Source organism: Ustilago hordei (genome assembly GCF_900519145.1).
Source record: "Ustilago hordei strain Uho2 genome assembly, contig: UHO2_contig_01, whole genome shotgun sequence".
NCBI lineage: Eukaryota > Fungi > Basidiomycota > Ustilaginomycetes > Ustilaginales > Ustilaginaceae > Ustilago > Ustilago hordei.
Window position 1 is genome coordinate 330,086 of NW_024545270.1, and position 27,070 is coordinate 357,155.

The 27,070-nt window shown below is 51.0% G+C and overlaps 5 protein-coding genes across 5 annotated transcripts; 4 read left to right on the forward strand and 1 right to left on the reverse strand.

Annotated features, from left to right (window-relative positions):
• Positions 1-532: 532 nt before the first annotated feature.
• On the forward strand, positions 533-5,929 carry UHO2_00090 (uncharacterized protein; the record flags this gene model as incomplete). Its single annotated transcript, XM_041556710.1, has 1 exon — positions 533-5,929. The coding sequence occupies one exon, from the start codon at positions 533-535 to the stop codon at positions 5,927-5,929; it is 5,397 nt and encodes a 1,798-aa protein (XP_041412644.1).
• Positions 5,930-7,133: 1,204 nt separating this feature from the next.
• On the forward strand, positions 7,134-7,574 carry UHO2_00091 (uncharacterized protein; the record flags this gene model as incomplete). The annotated part of the gene is made up of 1 exon (XM_041556711.1): positions 7,134-7,574. The coding sequence occupies one exon, from the start codon at positions 7,134-7,136 to the stop codon at positions 7,572-7,574; it is 441 nt and encodes a 146-aa protein (XP_041412645.1).
• A 654-nt stretch (positions 7,575-8,228) lies between these two features.
• On the forward strand, positions 8,229-9,720 carry UHO2_00092 (uncharacterized protein; the record flags this gene model as incomplete). Its single annotated transcript, XM_041556712.1, has 5 exons — positions 8,229-8,545; positions 8,588-8,904; positions 8,971-9,283; positions 9,458-9,610; positions 9,633-9,720. 5 exons carry the CDS (start codon positions 8,229-8,231, stop codon positions 9,718-9,720), a joined length of 1,188 nt encoding a protein of 395 aa, XP_041412646.1.
• Positions 9,721-15,728: 6,008 nt separating this feature from the next.
• UHO2_00093 (uncharacterized protein) lies at positions 15,729-17,165 on the forward strand (the record flags this gene model as incomplete). The annotated part of the gene is made up of 1 exon (XM_041556713.1): positions 15,729-17,165. One exon carries the CDS (start codon positions 15,729-15,731, stop codon positions 17,163-17,165), a length of 1,437 nt encoding a protein of 478 aa, XP_041412647.1.
• A 487-nt stretch (positions 17,166-17,652) lies between these two features.
• On the reverse strand, positions 17,653-21,834 carry UHO2_00094 (uncharacterized protein; the record flags this gene model as incomplete). Its single annotated transcript, XM_041556714.1, has 1 exon — positions 17,653-21,834. The coding sequence occupies one exon, from the start codon at positions 21,832-21,834 to the stop codon at positions 17,653-17,655; it is 4,182 nt and encodes a 1,393-aa protein (XP_041412648.1).
• Between the last annotated feature and the right edge of the window lie 5,236 nt (positions 21,835-27,070).

Consider the following 27,070-nt stretch of genomic DNA (forward strand, 5'->3'; position numbering starts at 1 on the left):
GTGCATGTAGGTATGAGTGATGTGTTGGTCTCGATCTGAATCCTCACTGCTAACTCCGCTCAGGGCGTCACTTTGCAAGAGACGAGTGTCTGCGAGCTTCATCGTTCTAGCTGAGGCCCTCTTCACTGCCATCACCATCGCCATCATCATCATCAGCAGCAGCAGCCGTTCTTGGGGCCAGTAGCGCCACCTCCCCATTTGTTGGACATCTCGGATTCACATTCGTTTCACTGTAAACGGCTAAACTGACACGGCATTCTTCCTTGCCCACCTAGACTCGGTCGGGCCGACGGAAAGGGCCGATATCATTCCCACGCCCCCTTTGAAAGCAGGTCGGTACTGTTCCGAAGCCAATTCTGGCAATAGAGAGACACCGTATGCACTGCACTCTTCTCAGCATTGCCAGGGCACTCTTGCCATTGAGGCCTTCGTTGGAGCCATCGCTTCTTGCCGATCGGCTCAACTGACATTGCCTGGCTGACCATTCTGCAGTGGCTGCCAATGTTTCGCTAAAGAGACTTTCAAGGCCAACATGCACTCAACCCCTCCCCTTTCGGCCGGTAGCAGTAGCTCGCCACGCAGACCAGAGCTCGCCGACAAACGCAGAAGCGTAGTTGCGCTCAGGTCGCCATCCGAAAGGCCATCCGAAAGGCCATCCGAGAGGTCATCCTCACCGCTGCGTGTGGTCCATGCGGAAGGAAGCCGCTTTGTCCTCGAGCCTCTTCCGAGTCGAGCAAGTCCCTCAGCGTCCCGCTCAACGTCCGCGACGAGGCATGTGTCAGCGCCTCATACCTCAGCATCAACAGCATCAACGTCGTCCTCGTCGTCATCGTCGACTTTTGGCACAGCCTCTTGTTCCTCTTCACCTTCACAATCTCGCTCGGTTTCATCATCTCTCACGCCACCTCGAAGTAAACAGACAGACCGTCCCTACCGTCCACCACCTTCCAGCAGCGCTCGATTCTACGAGCGACAACAGCAGGTCTGGCTCCTTCAGCGACCAAGCCTGCTACCACCAACCCCAGCGGCATACCTTCCTTCCAGCTCTCTGCATTCTCCGATAGCGCATCATACCGCTCCAGCTTCAGCGCTGCCTCCCTTGCAGCCTCTCTCTCCACCATACACCTATGCTCCCCATCGAGAGCCTGTCTCTCTGTCCATTCGCTCCCGCTCTAGCTCCCTCGCCTCTAGTACCTCTCGCTCGAGAGCACATAGCGTCAGCCCTTCAGCACCACCCGAGGTTGACGGGCCCGAAAATCGTGCCCGATCAGCAAGTGACGCTAGTAGCTTCACACGAAGCCGCATATCCAACGGCTACCTTTCTCATACCGATGATGAATCCATCGATTACGACCCATCTCGGACTCCTTCTGCCCTCGGCTCTTGTCACGCCTTGTTGCAATCGTCGGCTCCACCCCCAGTAACTGCCAGCTTCTCATATCGACATGCCGCCTTACCAGCGCAACAAGGCTCTTCTCCTCTGCATCAAAGCGTCACAGGAACGCCACAGTCCCCAATCAGAGACAGCTTAGGTGGATCCTTCGATGCTGATTGGGACGCAGAGCTTGGCATATCCGAGGCGGACCATGTCGAGCCCCTTCGCCTTCCGTTGCTGCAGCAAACCGTCGACCGAGTCTTGCATCCCTCACCCACTTTCGTCGACCCTTCATCTACAGCCAAACCAGCTCCTATCTGCACCAAAGTTGTCGTCAGCGGTGCAAGAAGCCTTTCGACTCCAGTCTCGACAGACAGCCATCTTCACAGCATTCAAGAAGCTGATCTAAAAGGCATTCGCGTCACCTCCTCTGTCAGCGAGAACTGGGACGATGACTTTCTCTTCCAGAATGAAGAGGACACGGCAGCGTCCAGTTCGTCCAGTTACGCTCGGACTCCGCCTACAATCTCGGGCGGACGCAGTGGTGCCAACAAGCAGAAGCGAAACTCCTCTCATGGTGGCAAAGACGATGACGATGACGATGACGATGTCGAAAACTGGGACGACGCTTTCTCTTGGAATGCTGACCCACATATGACCCCATCGGCATCCACAAGCTCCTCGCCGCACAACACCGTGCAAATTTCAAACATTCCTCTCGCAGGCGCACTTGGGCATGCTCTGCACCAAGACCCATCTTTGTCTCGCGAGCTTCCTGTCAATGTTCGCCGACACCTCGACTTCGGGAGAGGGGCAGATGACCTCAATTCCAAAAAGAGATTATCCAACACATCAACAGCGAGCGGCGCCACCGACTTCTCTGCGCGTCTAGCGGCTCAGTTCGACGCCGACTCTGACCGACAGAGACCGTCGTTCGACAGCGATGAATTTTCTCATCCTTCCCTTCTTCCTACCCCTAGTCATCGCAATGCCCTTGGTCTGACTGGAGCTTCTCGCAGAAGCCGTCCTAGCACTGGCGACCGAAATGAAGCAGATGGGGATGATACAGAGACAGAGACGCCGTCTAAAGGAGCTGTCTGCGCCACCAAGAATCGTCCTGCGAGACGTTCACTTGGCGCTGCTCTCGGCTTTGATACAAGTCACAGGTCGACAGCAGACTCCGCCACCAGCTCCTCCTCACGGACCGATGACAAGAAGAAAGACGACGCTGTGGATTCAGCAGAAAAGACCCACAAAAGGTCCAAGTCGAAGCTAGGCGCATTGCAGCGTCTCAGCTTTTCACGCTCTCGTATCAATGTTGCTAATGCATCCAGCACTAGTGTCAACGTGCCAAATGGAAATGAAAGTGCAGGGGGAATTTATGCAAACGGCATAAACAAGAGCCAAGCTTCTCTGATCAGTCAGATGTCCAGCACGTCGAATCGCTCCAGACGCGCTGCAAGCCCATCTAGCCTGGAGAAGAGCTATACTGCCCTCCGCAGCACCAGCTTCCGTCGACTGCTTGGCCGAGGAGGGCAGACTCGCATGACGTCTCCAAATGCCCTTGCAACGCCTTCTTCTTCACCGCCTCGACGCACGTCAGAGTTAGTCCAGCCTCTCGACGCCTTTTGTAGTCCAGTAAGGGACAGTCTGACGTCCCAGACGGCCAAGCCACCAATGTCGCCGCCCTTTGCCTGGCTAGGACTTCGACGTTCGAGCGAGGCGACGCCAACGCACTCCAACGAACAAAGCAGCCGCAGGGGCAGTGACAACGCTCCACGTGACAGCTCCGAGAGGCTGAGTTGGGCTGTTCCTGGCAGTCCGAGCAAGCCTTCGATATCTTTGCAAGGGAGAACGCAACGTGACGCTCGGGCAATGCCTTCCGTTCAAGCATGTTTACAGAGTCCGGACCCAAGCGGTAGCGTTCCATCGTGGCAGGATGTCAGCAGCCCGTCCAAAGGGCTCGCGTATCCTCCGACTAGCAACCTTCGCCGCGACTTTTCCAGTTCCAACACACTGAGAGCAGCCATGGCAGAGGACAACGAAGATAGAGCGGATCCTACGCAACACCGTCATGACGCGTCTCGTACAGAGACCTCGGTCCGAATCTTGCAGCCCTCCTACGGCCAAGTCCACTCGCGCAACGCCTCCTACGAGGCAACAGCGGATGATCCGACATCAGCACAATACCCTTACCTTGGACAAAGAGTGTTGCATGGGTCGAATGGCAACGCGTATGCAAGCAGATCTGTCTCTGCCTTAACTGCTCACAGTCAGACGAGTACTGATTCCCTCTCGGGCTACAGGATGCGAAAGCAGATCTCCGCTTCTATTGGACACGACGCTCACGACTCAGAGGCATCGTACAGAACAAGCGTTGGAAGCTCACCTGGTCTCTCGAGCCTTTCATCCTCGGGCTGGCTGTCTCATGGTAAGCGCGGTGCCACTTCTTCGTTCGACACCAAAGACACAGCTTGGTCTGCTGCCGTCATGTCTTCTGCTCACCACGGGTCTTTGCGAGCGCATAGCGACCAGCATAGTGGAGCTGCAAGTATGCCGGGTTCTCCCATCAACCTCGAGAAGACGCTCGAAGGAACACCGGCCACTGCTCCTCGCACAGCACGCATGCTTTCAGCTCCCGACACTTCGCTCTCACCTTCTCGTCAGTCGCAGCAGGGAGGCACATCATATACAGAGTCACCCATGACTCCATCTCGCGGTGTGCGTTTAGCAGCCATTGAGTCGAGCCCGGTTAAGCCAGCTGCCTCTGCTGCAGACACCAGCGCACCCATCCTGGCTTCAGCGAACCTTTTGGCTTCCTCTACTGTCTCACTGCAGAAGAGCGCAACACGACGCAACAGTCTTAGTGATCTGAAGATCCCTTCCCGCATCAGCAAGGCTCAGACTGGGCTGCGCAACAACATCAGCTTAGTGCGCGACTTTGCCAAAGGTATCGAAGAGCTAAAGATGCTGAAATCCAGCTATCTGGACCACAGGATGCGGGCGCCGCTGTCCAGCGCTGATGTGGAGGACAGAGTGCAGAACTGGCTCGAGTGTGCCGATGTACTCATTGGCTTGGGTGAGGGGAGGACTGAAGCAGACTCTGCTGCGAGAGTGGATACCGTCTCTCACACTCCGCTGGCCACGCGTGTCGACAGTCGACGTACGACATTTTCGGATGTGTCGAGCTACGCTAGTCCCAGATCGCCGCTAGGTGGTCTGGCGTCGAGTCAGTCCTCGATCTCGGGCGCTAGAAGCACCAGCGGTACGAGCCAAGCTACCACGTCGACAACAGATGGTGTGCGAAGCGTGGATGTGCAGAGGGAAATCGACATCCTTTCGGCCATTCTAGGGCCGACATGCCATGTTGAAAGTAGGTGTCATGGTCGGTTCCAGTCAGAGCAGTATTCGCGCGATGAAGTGCTGCATAGGAGCGCGGAGTCCTTGAAAGCTCCCCGCAGCTCAGCAAGAGCAGGATCTTCGACGAACACAGACATCCAATGGTCCAACCTCACCATTCCGAGTCGGGTGAGCTTTGATGAGGAGAAGCGAAACGCCAGGTCGAACCGTACCAAGAACTCTGAGCGAGCTTTCAACACGGTTCCTCTCCATGGCGCGCTGAGCGAAGTAGCGCCACTAGAAGGTGTTGATGTAGGTGGCGTCGACCGCAGCGCTAAGCGTCGATTGCGGAGTGCTAGTCGAGCGGGTTTGCAAGGTCTGAGGGATCTGTTGAAGGTGTTTAAAGGTGCTGAAACTGCCTCTTCCGTTGCTGGTATCAAAGCTACTGAATCAAGTCCCAGCAAAGAAGAGCCTCGCACCTCGGTCGACATCAGCAAGCCTTGCACTCCGGGAAAACAACCAAAGCGCAAATCACTCAATCTCAAACGACGCTCTTTCCTTCGCTCCAAGACTTCGCTCGACAATCTTAAATCAAAAGACACGAATGCAGCTGCGCAGGAGGTCACTCGGCCAATGCCGAGTACACCTTTGACTACTGCAGCTGGGAACAGGAAACAACCTTCATCGGGCAAAGTTTCTCTCGATACGACCTGGGAAGTTGTCGCAGCCAATGCTGGAGAGGAGAAAGAGAGGAAAGAAAGTCGAGCTGGTCGACGGATTTCACTTCAATCTGCACTCAGCGGGAAGCGGAGATCGGTTGATGGTGGAGCCACTTGGACTCAAGGTGGGCAGAGATTGGTGCAGTCGGCCAAGGTTGAGGCTGATAGACATGTTAGAAGGCCTAGTCTGGCTGTTCATCCGCCTACGCAAGGAGAGGATGCGGGGAGAGGAGCGAGTACGTCAGTTGATACAACCTATCAATCCCATCCACCGAACAATGCAGGCAGGTCACAGAGCTCACTAGAAGCTGCAAAACTCTCCACACCAGGTACGGTGCAGAAATTGGCTCTGAGACCAGAAGCAATGCCTGGTTTGCTGGTGTATGTACAGGCGACTAGACAGCATTTGATTGCTGCTATTGAAGAGCTTGGTCCTGCGGCTAGTGTAATGGCTTGCAATGATAATACGGTTTTTTTAAAGGAAGGGGGAGGTTAGGGGCGGTTATGGACACTCTTTTCATGTTCGGTCGTAAACACAGCGCATTCTTGACTGTGTCAATGCATCAATAGATTCAATTCCTTCTCTTTAGTGATTGCGTAGCGCTTGCGGATACAAGACGGAGCAGTTCTATGACGACTGTGTTGATTGTTGTTCGACCTCCCATCTGGCGAAAAGGGCAGTGCGCGGAAGAGTCAGGCAGGCGACCTTCGGCGTTGTCCATCAGAATGCTTGATGATGTGATACATACAGGCCGAGAACCTTCTCCTATGCGGGGCCGCGTGTCGCGTAGTTGAAGACGCATCGGCATCGCCAACACGTGATGTATTGAACAGGAGTACACAGGATTGGGAAATTGGGAAGAGACAGAACAATGAGGAAAGACAGGCAGAACGTGAAGCTAGTGGGGACTAATACATTGACATGACAACACTCATGAAAGTAGATACATGGCATATGGGAATGACTCGACAAGGTAAGCACAGACAAGTGCCCAGAGCATGTATATATACTCCAAGTCATGTCACTATCATACAATAAGCAATACAAGCCTTTTATCTGAGACTATCCAATTGAGCAAGCACCTGCTAGTGGCCTCTGTATCAGTGTACCTAAATTTTAACTGGCTCCCAACATGGGGCTTGAACCCATGACATTCACCATGGCAGGAGAAGGAGATCACCAAGCTGGTGAGGCAACTAAGAAGACAAAAGGAGGAAGAAAGGGAAAGGTGGCTCAACAAGTACGAATCGATGACGAGGCCACCAACAGCAATGAAAACAAGTTTAATGAAGCTGAAGAGGAGTCAGACTCTGACAATGACAACAAGCAGTATGACTACCATACCTTAGCCAAGATCATGGAGGTGGTCCCTAAACTCATGTTGCAAAACTACTATAGCTGGAGCACCCTCATCAAGGCCACCCTCAGGGTTGTTCCTCATGCCACACAGCACTTGGAAGGCACGTATGATAGTGATCATCCAAAATGGAACAGAACCTTTGACAACATCCTAGCAGGTGTGCTACATAGCACCCTAGACACTGAAGGAGAGTACAACACTCTCTACTTATTGCTCAACATTAGCAAGGCATATTTGACTTTCCACCAGACCTGGAAGAAGATCAAAAAGGCCTTGACCAGTGAAGCTGCTAGGACCTCATGATGAATTGCACTCCTTGCCCAACTCAATGAAGCCAAGATGTTCAACGCCGATGCACAGAAGCTAATCCAAGAGATTAGAGCCATGCAGACAGAGACAAGCCTCCTGGGAGCACCTTTCGGTGATGATGCCATATATGCAGCACTCCAAAGATGCACTATCTGGCACCCAGTCTACAAAGAAATGGTCACCACCATCCATCAAGTTAGTTTCAATGCCCTCGCCACAGCATTGATGATGCACCAATCTGCAATCGAAAGCATTCCCACCCAAAAGGTGGATCCACAACAGGCAAGCACCCAAGCAGCTGGTAGCAACAAGCAGGATAGCGATGCTGATGAGGATGCTGAAAGCTCAAAGGCTAAGACTAGACCAAGGAGGATTCGCTGCTGGGTGTGCAAATGCTATGGACATGGTGCCAGAAAATGCGATGCCACTGTCACCATCCCCAAGAACTCTCCTCTCACCCAGACTAAATAGGAAGTCTGGTGCCCACTTGCCCCAAGTTGGCAAAGGCCCCCAAAACCAGACCAATCGACCCATTGGGTTCTGGATTCAGGAGCAACCTTCCGCATGATTAATGACTACAGCATGTTGATCCATCCAAGAAAGTGCAGAAAGTGCATATATACCACCAGAATTGAAGTCTTAGAAGTGACTGCTGTAGGGGATGTTAGCATATCAACAGAGTATGGGGAGATACTGCTCCAAAATGTACTTTATGTTCACAACCTCAACATTAATCTATTGTCAACCAACTCATTGATGGATGAAGGAGCATGTGTGACCTTAGACCCTAAAGGGGGACAAATACATTTGGCAGACAGCATGCTGCTAAAAATAGTAAAGAATTGCAAGAGTGGATTGCTAGAGATACAAGGTGATACATGGCAACAAAATGTGATGGCTGCATCAACACTGCTGTTTGAAGGGGTTGATGAAGAATTCAAGCTAGCTGAACGGAGACCAAAAGTTTCCACAAAACAGCTCTGGCATGAGTGACTGGGACACCCAGGTCGAGATAAGTCCAGGGCAATCGTTAACAAATTGAGAGGTGAACCTGTAGAAGCATTGGACCCGAACACAGCTCTGACATGTGAGCCATGTATACAATCCAAGAGTACAGTTGCCAGGATGGGGCAAGGTAGTGGCAAGAGAGCTGCGGGGCCCCTGGACCTCATCCATATCGACCTAATCATTGATTCATCCTATGTGACAGAGTACACATACATATTAGTGCTGGTCGATGACTATAGCAAGTATGTGCATGTACAGCCACTACTATGGAAGAGTCACACATTTGTGCAGCTCAAGAGAATCATCTTATTCCTAGAAACACAGATGGACAGAACATTGAAAGCAATTCAATCTGATCAAGGGACTGAATGGAGGAACAACAAAGCACTGGAATGGACACTCGGGAAAGGGATAGAATGGCAGACCACTGTGGGGTACAATAGCAGGCAAAATGGATGAGTGGAATGAATGAACAGGAGCTTAGGCGAGAAGATGCAGACATTATTGATACAGAGAAATCTACCAAAGAGTTTTTGGCCATATGTGATCTGGGCAGCAGCATTCAAGATGAACCTGACCCCTAACATTGACAGAGAGTTCCCCTATCAGCTGATGTTCAGAAAGTCGCTGGAACATTTCATATGCCTCATGCATGTGTTTGGATGTTTGGCTTGGGTGAATGTCCCAAAAGCCAAGAGACACAACAAGAAATTGGATCAGAGAGCAGTCCCGGCTATATTCATAGGATACAGCTTGGAGAGAAAGGGATGGCTGTTCTACAGTCCTGAATACAGTCCAAACACCTTCTGGAGCAACTTGGCAAAGTTCATGGAAACTCAATGCTGGTCAGACTGAACAGAATGGAAGCCAGTGAACATTCAATTGCCTCCAGTCCCAAACAATGAGGAGGATCTAGCTAACCTGGGGTACATGGAGGAGGACCTCTTCGACAAGGGTGATCAAGACCCCTTGAATGAGTACATGAGCATGGAGACAACCTTGAGAGAAGGGAAACACAAGGAGCTGAGGTACAAAGCACAAACTTCCTTTGGGCTAGTGATGACAGGGCTTAAGAAGGAGAAAAGGAATCTCAATCCAACTGTTCGGGAAGCACTGGCTGGAGAGGACAAGAGGTTCTGGGAGGTGTCAGGGGTCTCGCGCCTGAAACCCAGGTCGGTCTGTCAAAATACTCGGTGACTATCAAACTGTGCGACAGCTATTGTCTCGGTATCAGTGACTATCAAGTTGTGCAGTGACAGCAGGTGGTGTTCATTGTATATACTATCATAGGTTTCGGCTGACCTCTGTGGACACTCCGTTCAGGGGTAGCTCAGCACGATCAATAGCAATGCTTCGGTTATGATGACACCAAGGTCTGGTGTGAGTGTTGATGATGATGAGGTTGATGACATTGGTGTTAAGGTAAGGTTGATGAATGTTGATGATAACGAGGTTGATGGTGTTGGTGATAAAGTTGGTGGCATCAACACGAGTGTCCAGTGTGTTGACTGATGCTTGAAGTGATCCTGGACCGCAGTGGACTACTGCCTTCGGTTCTATCTATATCCGGACTGCTAACCTGCTATGGGCGCCTTCGGACGTCAGGTAGTGGTGATACAACACACACACTACGATGAGAAGCAACCTTGATAGATTGCTGCTATGCTGACTGGAACTAATATATACTTATGCTGAAGTGATAACTAGTTATGGTGAGTAGAGTGGATGAGGATCCACTTGACTTATGATGATGAGAAAGCATGGTTATATACCTCTTCACAGCATCGCCAGCGATGCTGCTCCTGCTCTCTCTCCAGAGAGTACCTTCTTCATTGAGTACTGCTCAGGGGCCTCTCCTGCTTGGCACCCCTGTGCCTCTTGAGTGGTGTTGACTCCTTCGACACTGCTCCTCCTCCTCATGACCTGGTGTCGACTCCTTCGACACTGCTCCTCCTCCTCATGACCTGGTGTCAACTCCTTCAACACTGCTCCTCTTCCTCAGGACCTGCCTGCTAGTGTCCTATACACTGCTCCTTCTCCTTTGACCGGTGACAGTTCCTTTGACTCTTGTCTCTCGAGCCCCTGAGTGGTAACCATCTGAGCTTGGTCCTCTTCGTGGCTGTGCCTGCTCCTTGAGCTTGGTCCTCCTCGTGGCTGTGCTTGGCCCTCCTTTGCATGTGAGTCCATAGGAGTCCATGGTCTCCATGGAGACTGCACTACGACCATGCTCTCTACTGGTATCGACTAGATCTTCGATACCTGTGCTCCTTCCATATGAACCAGTGACCCTCCTGCTTCTTGAGCATCCAGGCCCATGACAGGAGGAAGCAATGCGCAAAGAGCTAAAAGGGCTAGAAGCAATGAATACATGGGAGACCACCGACTTACTGCATGATATGAACACAGTCAACATGCATTGGGTGTTGAAAATCAAGATGGATGCAAATCTGATTCCCATGAAGTACAAGGTGAGGTTAGTAGCACAAGGGTTCACACAAAGGGAAGGCATAGATTATACAGAAATCTTTGCACCTGTGGCACCCATCCAATCAATCAGAGGAGTGCTAGTGATTGCTGCCATATGGGGCTGGGAGGTTGACATGATCAATGTAAAGCAGGCTTACCTAAACTTGAGCCTACACCATGATGTCTACCTCAAGCCACCCATCGGAATGAAAGTGCAGCTGGGGAAGGTACTAAAGCTCATGAAAGGTCTCTACGGCCTGAAACAATCAGGCCATGGGTGGAACATAGAGTTAGACACACATTTGTGAAAGATCGGTTTTCACTGCATGTCAAGCACTCCATGCCTGTACTCAAGGGGGGCAGATGATCAACTCATGGTGATAACAGCATATGTGGACGATATGCTCATTGCATCACCCAGCTGGAAGGAAGTTGACCATACCAAAGCAGAGATCATGGGCAAGTGGGAGATGGAGGATAATGGATTGGTGAAGGAATTCTTAGGTATCAAGATCATGCAAGATAGGAGCCAAAGCAAAATTTCACTCAATCTGACGGCATACATCAAAGGCATGGTAAGCAAGTGGTTGGAGAAGCCAAATGAAAAATCATGGATACCAATGCAAAGCATCGCAAACACTGTTGGAGGAAACAAATGTACTCCAGAGAGAGCTAAGTGATACCAGGAGTTGGTGGGCCAATTGCTATGGGTGTCTAACATGGTATGGCTGGACATCTCATTCATGGTTGGAGTTCTAGCACAACACATGTCAGAATCAATCGATAGCACATGGCAAGCAGCGATACACTTGCTAAAGTATCTGAACCAAATGAGCGAATATCACCTGGAGCTTGGAGGAAAGCATAAGAAGCATGCAAGACAGCCAGTGGTCACATATACTGATGCGAATTGGGCTTCAGACCCTACCAATGGATGAAGGAGCACATCTGGGGCAGTCACATATGTATATGGATGTCCAGTCAGCTGGAAGTCGCACATACAGAAGTGCATAGCATTGTCGGCAGTGGAGGCAGAACTGGTCGCTGCATCAGAGGCAGCAAGAGAAGCCCTTTTCTTCTCATACTTACTGAGGGATTTAGGGATCACAGAAGTTAGACCAGTCTTGTACACTGACAGTCAAGGATGTATACAGGTCAGCAAGGACCCAGCCAAGCACTGGAAACTCAAGCATATCGACACTAGATATTACTTTGTCAGGGATCATGTACAAGATGGCAACATATCAATTGAGTTTGTTGGGACAGTCAACAACATGGCCGACATACTCACAAAGCCTCTCAAGGGACTCAATACAACAAGGATATCAAAAATGATGGGATTGGATATGCCATTGAGGGGGGGAGTTGAAGATGCATCGGCATTGCCAATGTGTGATGTATTGAATGGGAGTACACAGGATTGGGAAATTGGGAAGAGACAGAACAATGAGGAAAGACAGGCAGAATGCAAAGCTAGTGGGGACTAATACATTGACATGACAACACTCATGAAAGTAGATACATGGCATATGGGAATGACTTGACAAGGTAAGCACAGATGAGTGCCCAGAGCATGTATATATACTCCAAGTCATGTTGCTATCATACAATAAGCAATACAAGCCTTTTATCTGAGACTATCTGATTGAGCAAGCACCTGCTAGTGGCCTCTGTATCAGTGTACCTAAATTTTAACTCGCGTAAATTAGACTTTAAGACGCGTTCTGGCATACGGACGAAAGAAGAATTTTAATGGTCTCATCTCAAACAACCCTGGCATATGACGGATAGGTTTGCAGGTTCCAATCGCAATCGCAATTCATCAGTTCAGTTAGACCTGTACCGGAAGGATGAAATGCCGAAGGAAGCGATCCGATATGATGATGCATGCTGACATAAATGCAATCGGGGAACCGATGGAACAGATCTGTCTGGAGATCGGGTGCAACTTAGCCCTAGCTTGTTGTCAAGCTAGATCATGAAGGAGGATACTCCCACATTCGGCAGGCACCTCATAGATGTATATATATCAAGCTGAGGTCCTCACCACGCTCACTTTAGTCAATCAAGTATACATGTTTCTGCCCTAAAGTAGTAGTGACATCGTACTCGCACTCTCCCCAATCGCCAGTTATCGGGACCAAAACTCAACAGCTTCCCTGTCCGACGGAGTCTAAAGCGTGAGAGATCGATCGCTTAAAAAAGACCGACACCTCGCAAGAAGAAAGATATGACCCTAAAAGAGGAGGGGCGGGGAGCAAAGGGAGGCAAGGCGAGACGAGATGAGGCGAGACGAGGGTACAGTATTGTAGGGCAGGGCTGGAGCTTTCTTGACTGGAAAATTTTCGACAGACGAGAGGAGTAGAAAAAAGGACGCCTCGATCGTAAGGTGCAGACGGCAGCGGAAGATCGTCCTCCCTCAGCTCGAGTCTTTGTGCGATTTGCTGGTCTACGCGACTGATCTTGTCAACTGTAGCCTGACAGCAAGGATCTGAGAGTTACGAGCCTACCGCAAACGGAGTTCCTTACGGTCAGCCGTCATGCCAAATGCCTGAGAAGAAGAGAGCCCAAAGCGTGCTCTCTTTTTTTTTTTTTTTTTTTTTTTTTTTTTTTTTTTTGTTTTTTTTTTTTTTGGTTAGAGTCCTTGAGCTCCTCCTGAAAGCTCGACCGTCGATCAATCGGGTTGGCCGAAAAAGGAGAGAGTTGGAGCGGGTTGTCTCAACCTTACGGTCAACTGGTCCGGCCTGAGTTGCCACAAGCTGTGCAGCGACTAAGCGGTTCTGCTCCGAAGAGAAAGAGCAGTGGATCGCCGTCTGACCTGATTGCTGTGGGAAAGATTTGCGGCCCTCTCACGCGGTATCGGTGTCCTGCCGAACTGCAAGATCCAAACCATGAATGGCATGGAACCCGATTTGACGATTGTTTGCGGACGGGCACGGGTCAAGTCGAGCCGACCGAAGCTGATGGGAACCTAGCTTACACCACAGTTTCTGGGTAAGTTATCAATCTCCGTCATGCGGGGAAGATTCGGGATGGTCTTCTCGATTTGGGCATTGCTGAGGGCCTTTCCCATAAGGTCATACATCGACCAACGCCGAAAGAGGGGAAGAATTATCGACCTCGGAACCGAACCGAGCATTGCGGCATTGTGTGTAGTAATGGATAGCCCTATCAGATTCGGCCCACGACGAAGCGAATGGAGGTTACAGCTGCGTGCCTTGTCTTGGCCGTGGCAGCGTTCCACCGTCCACCCTGACGCCGTCAAATTTTGATCGATTCGAGGAGGCGGCTCTTCCGACACAATACACGCTCGCTGCGTACCTTTTCGAGGTAAAAAAAGACGCACGACCGCAGGCAGCCAACCATGCGGAGAACCAAAAGAAAAAGAAAAAGGGGGAAAAAAGTCATTGTTACCCACAGCCAACGTCGAAACTTGTGGTCTCAGATACCAGCGGTGACAGTCAAGCCTTTGCTTTGCCTTGCCTTTTCTTGGTATCAAGCCAATCACTTTGATGAACTTGATGTGCAGAGCAGGCATTCCATGCAGTCCAGAAAAGACTATGTGCAAGAGATTAGAGAGCTAGCAAGCATGGAAGGGATGGCCTTGTCGATGTCGGTGCCAACCTCATCCGGAGAAGATCTTGAGCTGATAGCAGCAGCAGCAGCAGCAGCTAGCATTCTCAAGTAATCGAGGGTTCATATCGAAGGGGAAAGCGGAGGAGCTTGGACGTGCTTGCACCCTTCTTTTCCTTCATTTCGCGGATGCGCGTGTGTGTGTTTCAGAAGGGAAAGGCTGAGGGACTGGATTTATTTCATTTCATCTTTGTGGGTTTATGTAGCTGTGCAGTTGACTGGATTGCAGCGCACATGCTGTAGCCAAATCAAAGGCAATTCTGCTGTCAGCTCGGCGCAAATGAACCGCGCCAACGACCACCACTTTTCCCTGGACTGTCACATCTTTTGGATATCACAATTCCCGACCATACCACAGCCCACCTCGAACCTCGATCTGGAAATCTGCTGGTCTCTGTTCTGCGAGGCGCTGTTGCAAATGCAATCACACTTTCTCTAACACTGGTTGGCCACGCCGAATTGCTCCCCCTTTCTTGAGATTCCGCTCGGTCTGTGTCACATTTTCTCTCTTTTCCTCTGGCAGTTGATAGAGGCGCTTTTCTCTCCTCTTCTGTCCTCCTCTCTTGCAGCAGACAGGCACTCTTGTCGAATCCGCCTGTCTGCGCTCAAGCGTGGCCGGACATTGTTCAACTTGCCTGTTCATCAGCTGTACAGCCAAAAGAGCTTCTAGAGTCAGACGCTCCGACGCAAGCCACGCCGCTCCTCCTTACTCTCATGGCATGGCAGATAGCCAATAGCCTTGCCAGCAGCCCTTGACACCGTGTCCTACTACATATTCTCTTAACTTCTTTCCTCCTCTCCACCTCGCCTTGCTCCCTTGCTTGATACCTCTCCCTCGTCCATCCCATCAGACCGTATCGTTGGACGTGGTGTTTTTGGTCCTCTCCGACAATCAACCTCTGCATCACCAAGGCGCCGCTCTCCCTTCCTCTTTCTCATACCCGCCTCCCACTTGGTCTTCCATCCTCCCTGGCATATCCGCATCACCATTACGCCCCTGTCTGCTTCGTCTTGGCCTTTCTCATTCGGCCACCAGCGCTTCCAGCATCACTCCGCATCGCATCGCATCACATCGCATCGCATCTCCCTAGCATAGCACAGCCTAGCTCGATCCTCATTCACTTGAGTTCTACTTTCTTCTTGCTGCGAAACCATCACATCTCTTCTTGTACCATCCCCCTGCATCATCGTCACCGCATCCTCTCTTCACTTGCCCCTGTCACGATCCCTTCCTTCTGTATTGATATCCATGTTAAAAGCATAGCTCATCCGCACCTCGCATCGCATCTCAGAGCTCACTGTAGCACCCACTCCACTTTCCTTCCCCTTGCTTAGTCTTTGCATGCGCTCTTGGCATCTTCTCCAACGCTGCATCACCTCACTCGCATCCCCGACCTCGCCAATACCTACCCGTCAAAGTTCCCCATCCCCCCCCAACATACATCTTTCTTCGGCCACCCGCCTGACCCTGTCGCTATCTGCACGATCCGGCGACATCGCAAAACTCTACTCGCCACCATGCCCAGCTCACAGTCCACCATGATGTCCAGACCAAGTCTCGGGCATCGTTCCATCTCGGAACAGGCTCCCCTCTACAACCCTTCCACCAACCCGCACTCCGGCTCTCACCTTCGCGCTTCCAAGGCTGCTAGCGGTGCTCAGATCGCCACTGGTTCTGTCCTCCCTCACTCACCCTGGCTTCCCCTTCCCCCTGCTTCCAACTCGAAGCACTCCACCCTTTCTGTCGATGTGATTGACGTCGAGCAGATCGAGAACTTTGCCCCAGGCCAACATCGCGCCCCTTTGAGCTCAGCTTCTCTCGCCAGTCGACGCCAAGCCCGACGAGGCCTTTCCGAAGGCTTTTCTCTTCACACTAATCAACACAAGTCTAGCCGTATGGCCATGGCAATAAGTGCCGCTTCGGCTCTCGGTCCAAAGTCGGCTCTCCGACTCGACATTGCCGCTACTGCCGACCACTTTTCAGCTGCAGCAAGCAAGTCTGCCGGCATGATCCGCGGCTACTCGATGCCCGTCGCTACCCAAGAGGAGCATGATGAGCAGCAGCGCATCATGGCCTTGGGACTCTCACCTGTTGGCCACTACGCCGCCAATCCTGCCTGGTGGCAGTATGGTTGGTCATCACCTGGCGGCGTCAACCATCGTCATCTCCAGCGACAGAATGGTGCTCCAGAGTTTGTCAGCGAGCGCCAACCATCATCGCAGTCAAAACTTGCAACTGTCATGGCCGCCGCTTCTACTCCTGCTGGTCCATCACCCATGTCTTCATCACCTCTCACAACGCGACCAAGCAGCCATGCCAGCAAGACCCACTCCAGCTGTTCACCCAAGATGAAGAACAAGCACTTGCCCAGCATTCACCAGCACACCTTCCAAAATACATCGTCGCGATCCGCCTCGTCATCACCCAAAATTGGCCGATCTCCCCTCTCGATGATCTCTGTCAACTTGCCCGCCGTTGATCAGCAACTGCAGCAACAGCAAGAGCAGGCACTCAGCAAATCGGTCCATGACACCATCTCACCCATTAACAATGCATTCGAGATTGAGATGGATGCACTCAGCCAACGCTTTGAGCAATGGTCACGATCACAAGCCCTCTCCACACTACGAGAGTCTCGATCGGATGATCAGCTTTCTGCGACTGCCAACGAGGATGAAGACTACTTCAACCTTTGCCACGATGAACCCCAAGACAACCTCGTCCGCGGTGGAGCTGACCTCGGTTTCCTCGTTCGAGTCACAGGTGGGAGTGACACCTCAGATGAAGCACGTACTCCACGTGCCTCTTCTCCTCGTCCTCTCTCCAAGACAGCTCTTCAATACCACAACCTTGAGCACCTTGCCACTCACAAGGATGACGCACAACACAGTTTCGCCGAGACCAATAGATGGTCTGCAAACTTTGACTTTATTCACCCGGATCACCTCGCTTAGACCAATCTAATATGTAACTTCATCGTCGTCCTACTTGTTGTTGTCGCCATTGTAGCTTTATTTATTTATTTAATGCTCCCTCCGTAATCTGTTCTCTCATGTATCTGTTATCGGAAAGAGTCTAGTCCAAACCTTACACTGGTCACAGAAACCTAGTTGAGCGTGATCATCTGTCTGAGCTGCATGCTTTCGCTCCTCCTTCCATTGCACGCAAGTGGGGTGTTTTTCCTTGTCCCCGGACACTGGCGATATCCATGAGAATTAACTCGCACTCATCTTAGCATGCTTTAGAAGTTGATCAAGTCACTGACTCCTCACACAGCACACACACACACACACACACACACACTGCGCCGGCAATTAATGAGGAGAGCTCTGCTTTTCCTCAACGTCCTGGCAGCAAACGAGGGGAGAATACAAAACCAAGCATCGCTCGCATCAACAATCCACCCCAACATCACGATCGAGCTAATATCATCCTTTGTGCTCAAAGATTGATACTGGATGAAACAACGCTCTCGCTCTCCTCCAAAACGTTGTCTAGCGGCATACCTGGTTGATAAGGTTGAGCGAACCTTGTCGGTGCTTCTCCGCTCTCAGCTGCTTCCCATTCTGCAGACCTTGCTTGCCATCGAGTCGAGTTATCGAGTTGTTCCATCTCACCTTCTTCCTCTGCCTGGGAAAGCTCCAGGTTACGGATAAGGGGACTATCAGTAGAATTCGTCTGGTATCGCTCGCGAGGATCGAAATTAGATGCTGCGTCCTCCGGATATATCTCATCATCCGAGACTCTACTGTCCATCGATGCACGGGTAAGCATTGCAGCTCCAATCCCCTCTGTTCCCGCTCGAGCGGTTGCAGTAGTTGCAGTCCTAGCCTGAACAACAGCAGGCAAAGGCTTCTCCAGATCTCCCTTCCCACCAACACCGTTCCCCTTCAACACAGGAATAGAAGAGGCACCAGCTCTACCGCCAAATTTCGACGCTACATCAGCAACTCTTCCCGCCACAGGATCTTTCACAAATGGATCCCTATACCCTCTTCCCTTCACACTACCAGCAGCTGGCTTCGCTGATGGAGCATCCATAAGCCAATTAGCCGAACCTGCAGAAGTATCCCCTCCGAGGGGAGAAGAAGGCGAAACAGATCTACCCTCTTTACTCGCTCTCACAGCCTCAATAGGGCTCAACCCGGCACGAAGCGATTCAACCAACTTCTTTGTATCAATCGACGCAGCAGGACGAGGGGGGGCTTCTTTTCTCGACTTCAAAGCGGCTCTTGCTGCTGCGACGTAGTCTAGTGCCGCTTCCGGTTTAAGCATGGAGGCCGAGGGTGAGAGAGATGCCTCACCCATCGCAATCTCTGCCACTTGAGATCGAGCTGTCGTAACACCAAAAGAACCATCCGCAGCATTGCATTGCGTGCTGGGTTCGGCCGAGTAAGAGTAGCACTGGGAATGAGAAGGACTTTCAATCCGTTCCAATGCAGGGAACTCTTCAGCGTGATCCGTTTCCGGTGTAGCCTTATTACTCGCCGTTAGCGGCGGTGTCGATGAGCGAGGGACACCATTCGAATGATGAGCCTCAAAAGTCTCAACCGATCCCCCAGACCCACGCATGAGTCGAGGAGTACTAGCACCAGTCTCCAACCCAGCATCTACGGTCGAAAGCTGTGCTGTATCGTCCGCCATCGCCATAGCTCGGGTGTAGGGCCGAGGCACATCGGGACCCTCCAAGCGGTTACCATTGGCTCGAACTAGGATGTCGATCCATGCTTTATCGCCCCTCCTTTTCCGAGCAGGGGTTAGAGAGATACTGTCGGAATCGCCAATACTGCGTGTTTCGAAATCAGCACTGGTGAACGAACGGTCGCCGTGGACGTCTCCTTCTTGCTCGCCTGCTCGAGCGTGATTGGTGGTGGGGTGGCAACCGAATTCGTCGTACCCAGCCAGGATGGGATCACGTGAGTTGAGGGCAGGGGAAGAAGCTCCCCTACGAGCAGAATGGACGACTTTCATGCTCTTCGCACGAAGCGTCGACATGAGCTTGTTTCCACCGCCGCCACCAGAGGAAGACGACTGCTGATGCCCCTCACTCTTGAAGTGCGCATGGCCATTGCTATGGACCGTAGAGTGATCTTCACCAGCCTCGCCTCCACCTGCTCTCTTATCCATACTAGTCCGGTTACTCCTAAGTGAGCTACGAGAAGCATTCCTACTTCCATTCCTCTTCAGCTGATCACTCAACACGATCCGCTTCGTCGACCCGCCCGATCCAGCCTTAAACACATCATCTCCCGCCATATCGGTACTCTTCTCTCCACCACCAATTCCACTGCTAGAACTCTTATCCTTCTTACTCCTGAACATATTCAACTTCCTCATCATAGCCCTCCCTACCCCTTCACCCTGCCCTACATTCCCCAATTCAAGCCTATACTGCGCCGGCACAACCTCCTGAACCACAAACCAAGCGGCATCCTTTCTATCATCCCTCGCTCCACCTTCCACCTTCCTGAAACTAGTCGGCAAAGAAAGCGTACTACCCGCACTCTGCGACCCAACCGTACTCTCGTTCGGCCTAGACTTGTACTGAACGACGACAAAGTTGGCGTTCCTATGCGTCAATTCATCTCGATTACTCCATCCGTTGCCTAACAGATAGTCCGCCCAGACATCAGCGAATGTTTCATCCATCCGACTGATTGGGTGGTTGTCCATCTTTCCCTCCGCAACACCTGCTAGACTTGGGCTGGTGAGGAGACGAGGCCTAGTGTCGTAGTTGAACGCGGGGAGTTTGTCAGATTTAGATTTAAGCTTGGCATGAATCATATCTCTTTCTGAAGGCCAATTCTGGACGTCACGTTTGAGAACATCGTCAAAGCTCAAAGCTTTTGCCAATGCTTGGTTCTCGTCTGGATGGAAGCCGTTGGCCGAGAATGTGTTCCATTGGACCGTGTCCCTCTTGTTGCCTGCAATTCTGTTCATGCGTGCCGACTCGTTCAGGTCGAAAGCCAGTTTGGAAGAGTCAGGCGCAGAGAAGCCATCGCTGAGGAAATCATCCCAGCGCTTCCCTGCCAAAGAGGAATGCGCTGCCACTGCATCATCGTCCTCACAGCCAACCGATGGATCGTTTGCCTTGCTACCAGGCTTCCGTCCCTGCGTAGCGCCACCTCTGAGATTGATCAGTTTCCTAAACTTATCCGACAACTGCGGGTCCTTCCCCAAAGTCTCATGAACACAGAGACAGTGTTCCCACTCCTTACACACCTGTTCCAAATCCATCTCGCAAGCCGACTGTACCAGATCGACACTGTAGAGCCTAACATTCCGCTCGATCTGCGTAATCGGAACCAACTTGGATGAAGTCGATGGCAAAGCCATCTCGGCAGGCAAGATCGACGGATAGCCACTAACGTGCTGCGCCAACCTCGGCGGCAACGCTGCCTGCGTCGCCTGATACCTGATATAAGCTAACAGTAGGTGCTCAGTAGCATTGCTCGCCCGGACATAGGCATCGTACGTCCTCGCAAAGGTCTCGTCTTCAGGTAAGCCGAACAGCAGCACACCGAAATGCTTGCTGAGCTTGGCCGGCATCATGCCGTTCTTCAACGAGTAGCTAGCCGTTGAGCTTAGTAAAGAGAACAACGAGCTGAGAAGCTTGGCATTTTCCTGCTTAAGATGCGCTAGGAAGTCCTTGAACGCGGTTGGAGTGTAGTGCTGTCGACGTTCCTGCTCTCGCCAAGCATGGTAGGATTCTAGATCTAAGAAGCCGCGCTGTTGTACGTAGACCTTCTCTTCTCGCACTTCTCCCTTTTTTGCACCAGGCACGGGCACAGGAACTGCGAGAACACGGCCCATTCGTGCAAAAGCCCACTTGATGACTGCTGCAAGATCGTGTGGATTGGCGAAGCGGATTTCGTCGACAAAGGCGGAGGGGAGTACGCCAGAAGTTGAGGCGAAGAGCTTGATCAAGGAAGCTACGTTTGTCGGTGACAGATCGAGAGCCATGGAAGAGAAGATGAGCGGGTTGTCCAGACCTCGATTGCGGATCTGGTCACCACATGCCTCTAGCAGCGCCAGGACACGGCTTGCTTCGAGCTGAACGTGCCATGCTTCTGTTGTGTAGCCGTAGGCGTATGAAGGCTGCTTTTGTAATGAGGAAGAGGCATCGTACATGAAGGAAGAAGACGACTGTTTGCGAGTGAATTTAGAGCCATTTGCGTAGACTGAGGAGCTAGCAGCGACTAAGGTGGAAGCAGAAGGCGCCTGAAGAAGCGTGTTGTAGTTGTTGGGCCGTGAAGAGGAAGCAAAGGTGGCAGATTTACTACCGGTGAGAGCCTGCATCTGACCGAAGTCATCCATGCCGCCGTGTCCGTTACTGTGAGCGGTAGTGTTGGTGGTCTGTAGGGTCAGCGTCGAAGAGAAGGATGCCTGATGATTGTTGTAGGGATCATGTTGGCTCGCGGCGGGATTCTTGGGAGGTGGCGCAGGGAGATCATCCTTTGTGGGAACGTTGGGTAGGAGCTGTGCGTCGGCTGTGCTCGGCGTGGGCGATGAGAGTCCAAGACGGTCAATGTCGGCTGAGCTGATGGCGCCTAGGTATCCTGAAGCAGAGTTGATTTGGGATGGGCCTTTGCCTTTGGTTCTTCTAAAAAAGAGGCTGGGCATTGTCTGAGGGGATTCCGTGCCACTCTAACGAGGAGTATACAGGCCGGATGATGATTGCAGCACTATAGTTAGATGAAAGGACAAAGAAAGAAGTGGCGTCCGGACGCAGGGCGAAGGAGTTGGAAGATCCAATCCAGGACCTTATATGTGATGCAATTGGTTGCCACGTCCCAAACTGTTAGAAGCGAGTTCGAGGTCGAGTTCGGTGTCTTTTGCCGTGCTGAGATGAAATGGGATGAAACGTTTGCGTGGGTTTGTCTTGGAAGAGCGATCGGGAAGGTCTCTTTCGAGTATCGTAATATCGAATGAGGGTAGTGTGGGTATCAAGGATCCGAATGACATTCGCAGTCGGGGGAGCGAGCAAGCGGCGTGTACAAGTCTAAGGTGCAGGGCTCGAGGAGATGGCAGTGCGTTGGGATCGACAGCAACGACAGTCGAGAATCTTTTCTCCCGAGTGATAGATGGTCAGAAGAGACGATTGGGTATATGACAGCCAGAAACGATGGGGGAAGCGAAGCAGAGTCAAGCCGTCATTCGAAGCGAGTGTGTGCCAGCCATCTTTTGAGGAAGGGTGTCACACACACGCTGTTCTATGCTGTTCTGTGCTGCACCAAAAAGTGTTGGTCTTTCTCACACGCATCACGCACATCACACGCAGCATTCACGCAGATCTCTCTCTCTCTCTCTCTCTCTCTTCGGCTTAACACGCATGCTCGTTGTTATTTGCAAGCGACATGCAACTATTGAGAATGACGATCCGACGAGATGATATTGGTTGATGTAAGCAGATACAAAAGGGATCGGGTGAGGAACGGCCTGATCGGAAACCGAGAATCAGGTGCAACATGGTCCCACTTGTTGTCACAATTGAGTGCAACATAGTCCAGTTTGTTGTCATGGTAGATCATTAGGTAGGAGTATTCCCACCTATGGCATGTGCCACTCACTTGTATATATATCTCACAGAGAGCACTAGGCTCTCACCACATTCCCTTAGTCAATTGAGTATATTTGTTTCTGTCTATAAGCTAGCAGTGACATTGTGCTTAGACTATCCCTGATCACCAGTATTGGGACCTAAAACTTCTCAGGTTATGAGCCCAACCCAAAGCCCTACCTCATCCTTGAACTCACCTTCAATGATGACCAACATAAACTACTCTCTCTATGATGACATCATTGCTCCAATGGAAGATCTCCTTCCACAGCTGCCAAAGATCCTCCAAAATCAGTTCAATTGGATGATGACTGATGAAGTCTACAGTATGCTGAATGCTCCAAAGGAGGGAAATCTATTAGAATTTGCCATCACCAGTGATAACAAGTGTCAGGGGTCTCGCGCCTGAAACCCAGGTCGGTCTGTCGAGATACTCGGTGACTATCAAACTGTGCGACAGCTATTGTCTCGGTATCGGTGACTATCAAGTTGCGCAGAGACAGCAGGTGGCATTCGCTGGATATACTATCGTAGATTTCGGCTGACCTCTGTGGACACTCTGTTCAGGGGTAGCTCAGCACGATCAATATCAATGTTATGATGACACCAAGGTCTGGTGTGAGTGTTGATGATGATGAGGTTGATGGTGTTGGTGATGAGATTGGTGATGTCGATGATAATGAGGTTGATGGTGTTGGTGATAAGGTTGGTGGCATCAACACGAGTGTCCAGTGTGTTGACTTGATGCTTGAAGTGATCCCCAGACTGCAGTGGACTACTGCCTTCGGTTCTATCTATATCTGGACCGCTAACCTGCTATGGGCGCCTTCGGACGTCAGGTAGTGGTGATACAACACACACACTATGATGAGGAGCAACCTTGATAGATTGCTGCTATGCTGACTGTAACTAATGAGTACTTGTGTTTCTAAAGTATTGACTAGTTGTATGGTGAGTAGAGTGGATGAGGATCCACTCGACCTATTGATGATGAGAAAGCATGGTTATATACCTCTTCTCAGCATCGCCAGCGATGCTGCTCCTGCTCTCTCTCCAGAGAGTACCTTCTTCATCGAGTACTGCTCAGGGGCCTCTCCTGCTTGGCACCCCTGTGCCTCTTGAGCTGTGTCGATTCCTTCGACACTGCTCCTCCTCCTCATGACCTGATGTCAACTCCTTCGACACTGCTCCTCCTCCTTATGACCTGATGTCGACTCCTTCGACACTGCTCCTCCTCCTCATGACCTGGTGTCGACTCCTTCGACACTGCTCCTCCTCCTTTGATCAGTGACAGTTCCTTTGGCTCTTGTCTCTCGAGCCCCTGAGTGGTAACCATCTGCATGCTCCTTGAGCTTGGTCCTCTTCGTGGCTGTGCCTGCTCCTTGAGCTTGGTCCTCCTCATGGCTGTGCTTGGCCCTCCTTTGCATGTGAGTCCATAGGAGTCCATGGTCTCCATGGAGACTGCACTACGACCATGCTCTCTACTGATCTCGACTAGATCTTCGATACCTGTGCTCCTTCCATATGAACCCGTGACCCTCCTGCTTCTTGAGCATCCAGGCCCATGACAACAAGCAAGTCATCTCACCTCTCTCCATCATGATTGAGTGTGTTAGTGAACTCTATTATGGAATGCACGATCTCAGTCCATTCCCAAACCAAATCGAACTCAGCAGACAATTGTGTGCCGAAAGCAGTCTTCCATTCATCCCCCTTCGCGATGCGGATGAGGTTGTATGCCGCTCGCAGATCTAATTTGGTATAGATCTTTGCCTTCCAGAGCAGGAACAGCTGTGTAAGCGATCACGCACCAGAGACTAACTGAGGTTGATTGAGTAAGGTCTACTCGATATGTTTCGCCTAAACATAACCAAGCATCGCCACCTAGTAAGTCTCAACTGACTGCCTTGAACACTCCATTCAGAGGTTGCGTGGCATGAATGTTGTTTGTTGGTGAGTGGGTGATACACCCTCCCTTACAGTATGAGTGTTCATAGTACTGTTGTTAATGCTCTTGGATGTCATCTGGACAGTGATATGCCAATCACCTACAGAGGATGGGAGTTACTGGACTGCTGGTGTGAATCACCACCTACAATAACTGACTGGACTGCTGGTGTCAAGCAACACTGCCTACAGTAATGAACTGGACCACTGGTGTGAAGAACACTGCCTACAGTTGTCAACTAACAGTGATACAACACACACATTGAGAGTTGTTGCAAGAGCACTGCTATTGCAATGATATGTAACCAAGTAAAGTATAAAGTAAGTAAGTCAAGTCAGAGTGGATGCCGATCCACTCGTATGCTTGTGGTAGAATGAGAGTATTTATGTGTCCAGTTGGTGTTTTCCCTCAACACCTATCCTGCTCCTCTTGAGGGGCCTTTGTCCCCTGTTAGGCACTGTCTTGTCCTGCTGGCACCAATCCCTTCGATACTGCACTCCTACCATTTGCATGGCATAAGGGTTATGCAACACTGCCCTCTCACCTTCATGCTCTCCTTCTGCCTGATGTGTGATGCCCCCTTTCAACACAGCTCCCTCTCAACTTTATCTTGTGAAACCTCTTTAGTCACTTGTTGAACCTCATGACCATACCCCTTGGTCATGTGGTCACATTGGCACAGTTCTGTCTCAACTTGTCTTGTGAAACCCCTTTAGTCACTTGTTGAACCTTGTGACCCAACCCCTTGGTCATGTGGTCTTGTTGGCACAACTCTGAGTACTTGTTTGTATTGGCTGACTAGTTGAGGCATGCTGATCCAACTGACCCTGACTGATCCCATGAGATTGATCTGGATTCCCAGGGTTCAATCAATCTCGTAATTCATATGTGCTGCCAACCTGATTAATCTTGTTGTTCCCCAATGGTTTTTGACTCTGATCAATCTGGCACACCCTTCATATGTTGATCTTCTGTGCACCCTTCATATACTGCTCTGTTACATGACATTACCATAACTGCCACTGATCATTTTGGTGCACTCTCTTGCACTGGCCAGCCAACCCTATGACATTACCCCCCCTTCCAGAGCCGAGCTCCATCGAGGTTATATAAGCCCTCCTTCATCCTTCTTTTCATCCCCTCTTTCTTCTCCTTTTACCATATCATGCAACCAATATCCTTCTACTCGGTATGTCCTGTCTTCATCATTCTCGTCCTTTGAGGACTTCCCCTTCTCCTCCTACTACAATGGTTGAGGTTTCTAATGATGACCCCACCCCTCAGAGTCTGACTTCTTCTATCCAGACTCCCCTGTTGCCTTCGTCTTCCCTTCCTGATGACTTGGCCTTCCCAAGCCCAACTGCTTCCTTGCTTTCCCTCTGCTCCTCCCTTGGGCACATGTATGGACCTGATCCTTTGTTCCTTGACTTGGAATGCCCCATGACTTCCTCCTCCAACCATTGTGATGCTGTGGAAGTAGACTTGGCATGTACTCCAGCCCCTCCTTCCCCTGAATGTCATGTACCATCCAATGGTGAGATAGCTGGTTGGTCTGAAGGATTGGTGGTGTCTAGGCTGGTGGTAAAAATCGCTACTGGGGACTATCCTCCAGAGTGGGAGGTAGGTAGAGGTTCTTCAACTGAATGGCGGCTGCACTGCCTGGCCATGCTTTGAATGACCAAGGGTTGTATGCCCTGGCCTAGCTGGCAATGTGCCTGGTGTGTTAGTCTTAGTCTTCCATAAGTAATCTTTGTGCACCATTCTCTTTCTTCCTGCCATTGCTAACCTCCTCTCTTTTTTTAGTTGTTTTCCTTCTGCATTCATCAACCCCTTCATCCCTTACAGTTGTGTTCCTCGCACCTGCACTCATTGCCACCTTGGCAACTTGGCACATTGCAAATGGACAATTCCCATTTCTCCAGACATGGAGTACCTTGGTGACAGTCCTCCCAGCAGGCAGCCTCGGGGCACTCACCTGGCAGAGCATGCACATCTGACTGTGACCAATGGTTATGGTCTGGGATTTGTTTGTGCCAATGATCAAGTGACTGACCCCAACATGTCTGACAAATGGATATTTGCCATTGGTGTTCTCTGGTGCTTGCCTAGCTGAGTGATGGCATTCCCAATTATTTGGATTCTTTTCTTGTACCTTGATTGTCATGATAAGTTGTGCTCAGAGCATCAACCTCATGAGTCTGTCACAGTACCTGGTGAGAATCCTGATTTCCTCTTCCATGGATGCTGGGTTTGTCCTCCTCTCATTCCTGTTCATGATCGCGATGTGTAATGATGTGTTTGTATCCTCCTTTCAATTCAATTTTCTTTTGCTCCTCTTTTTCTCTGAAAGA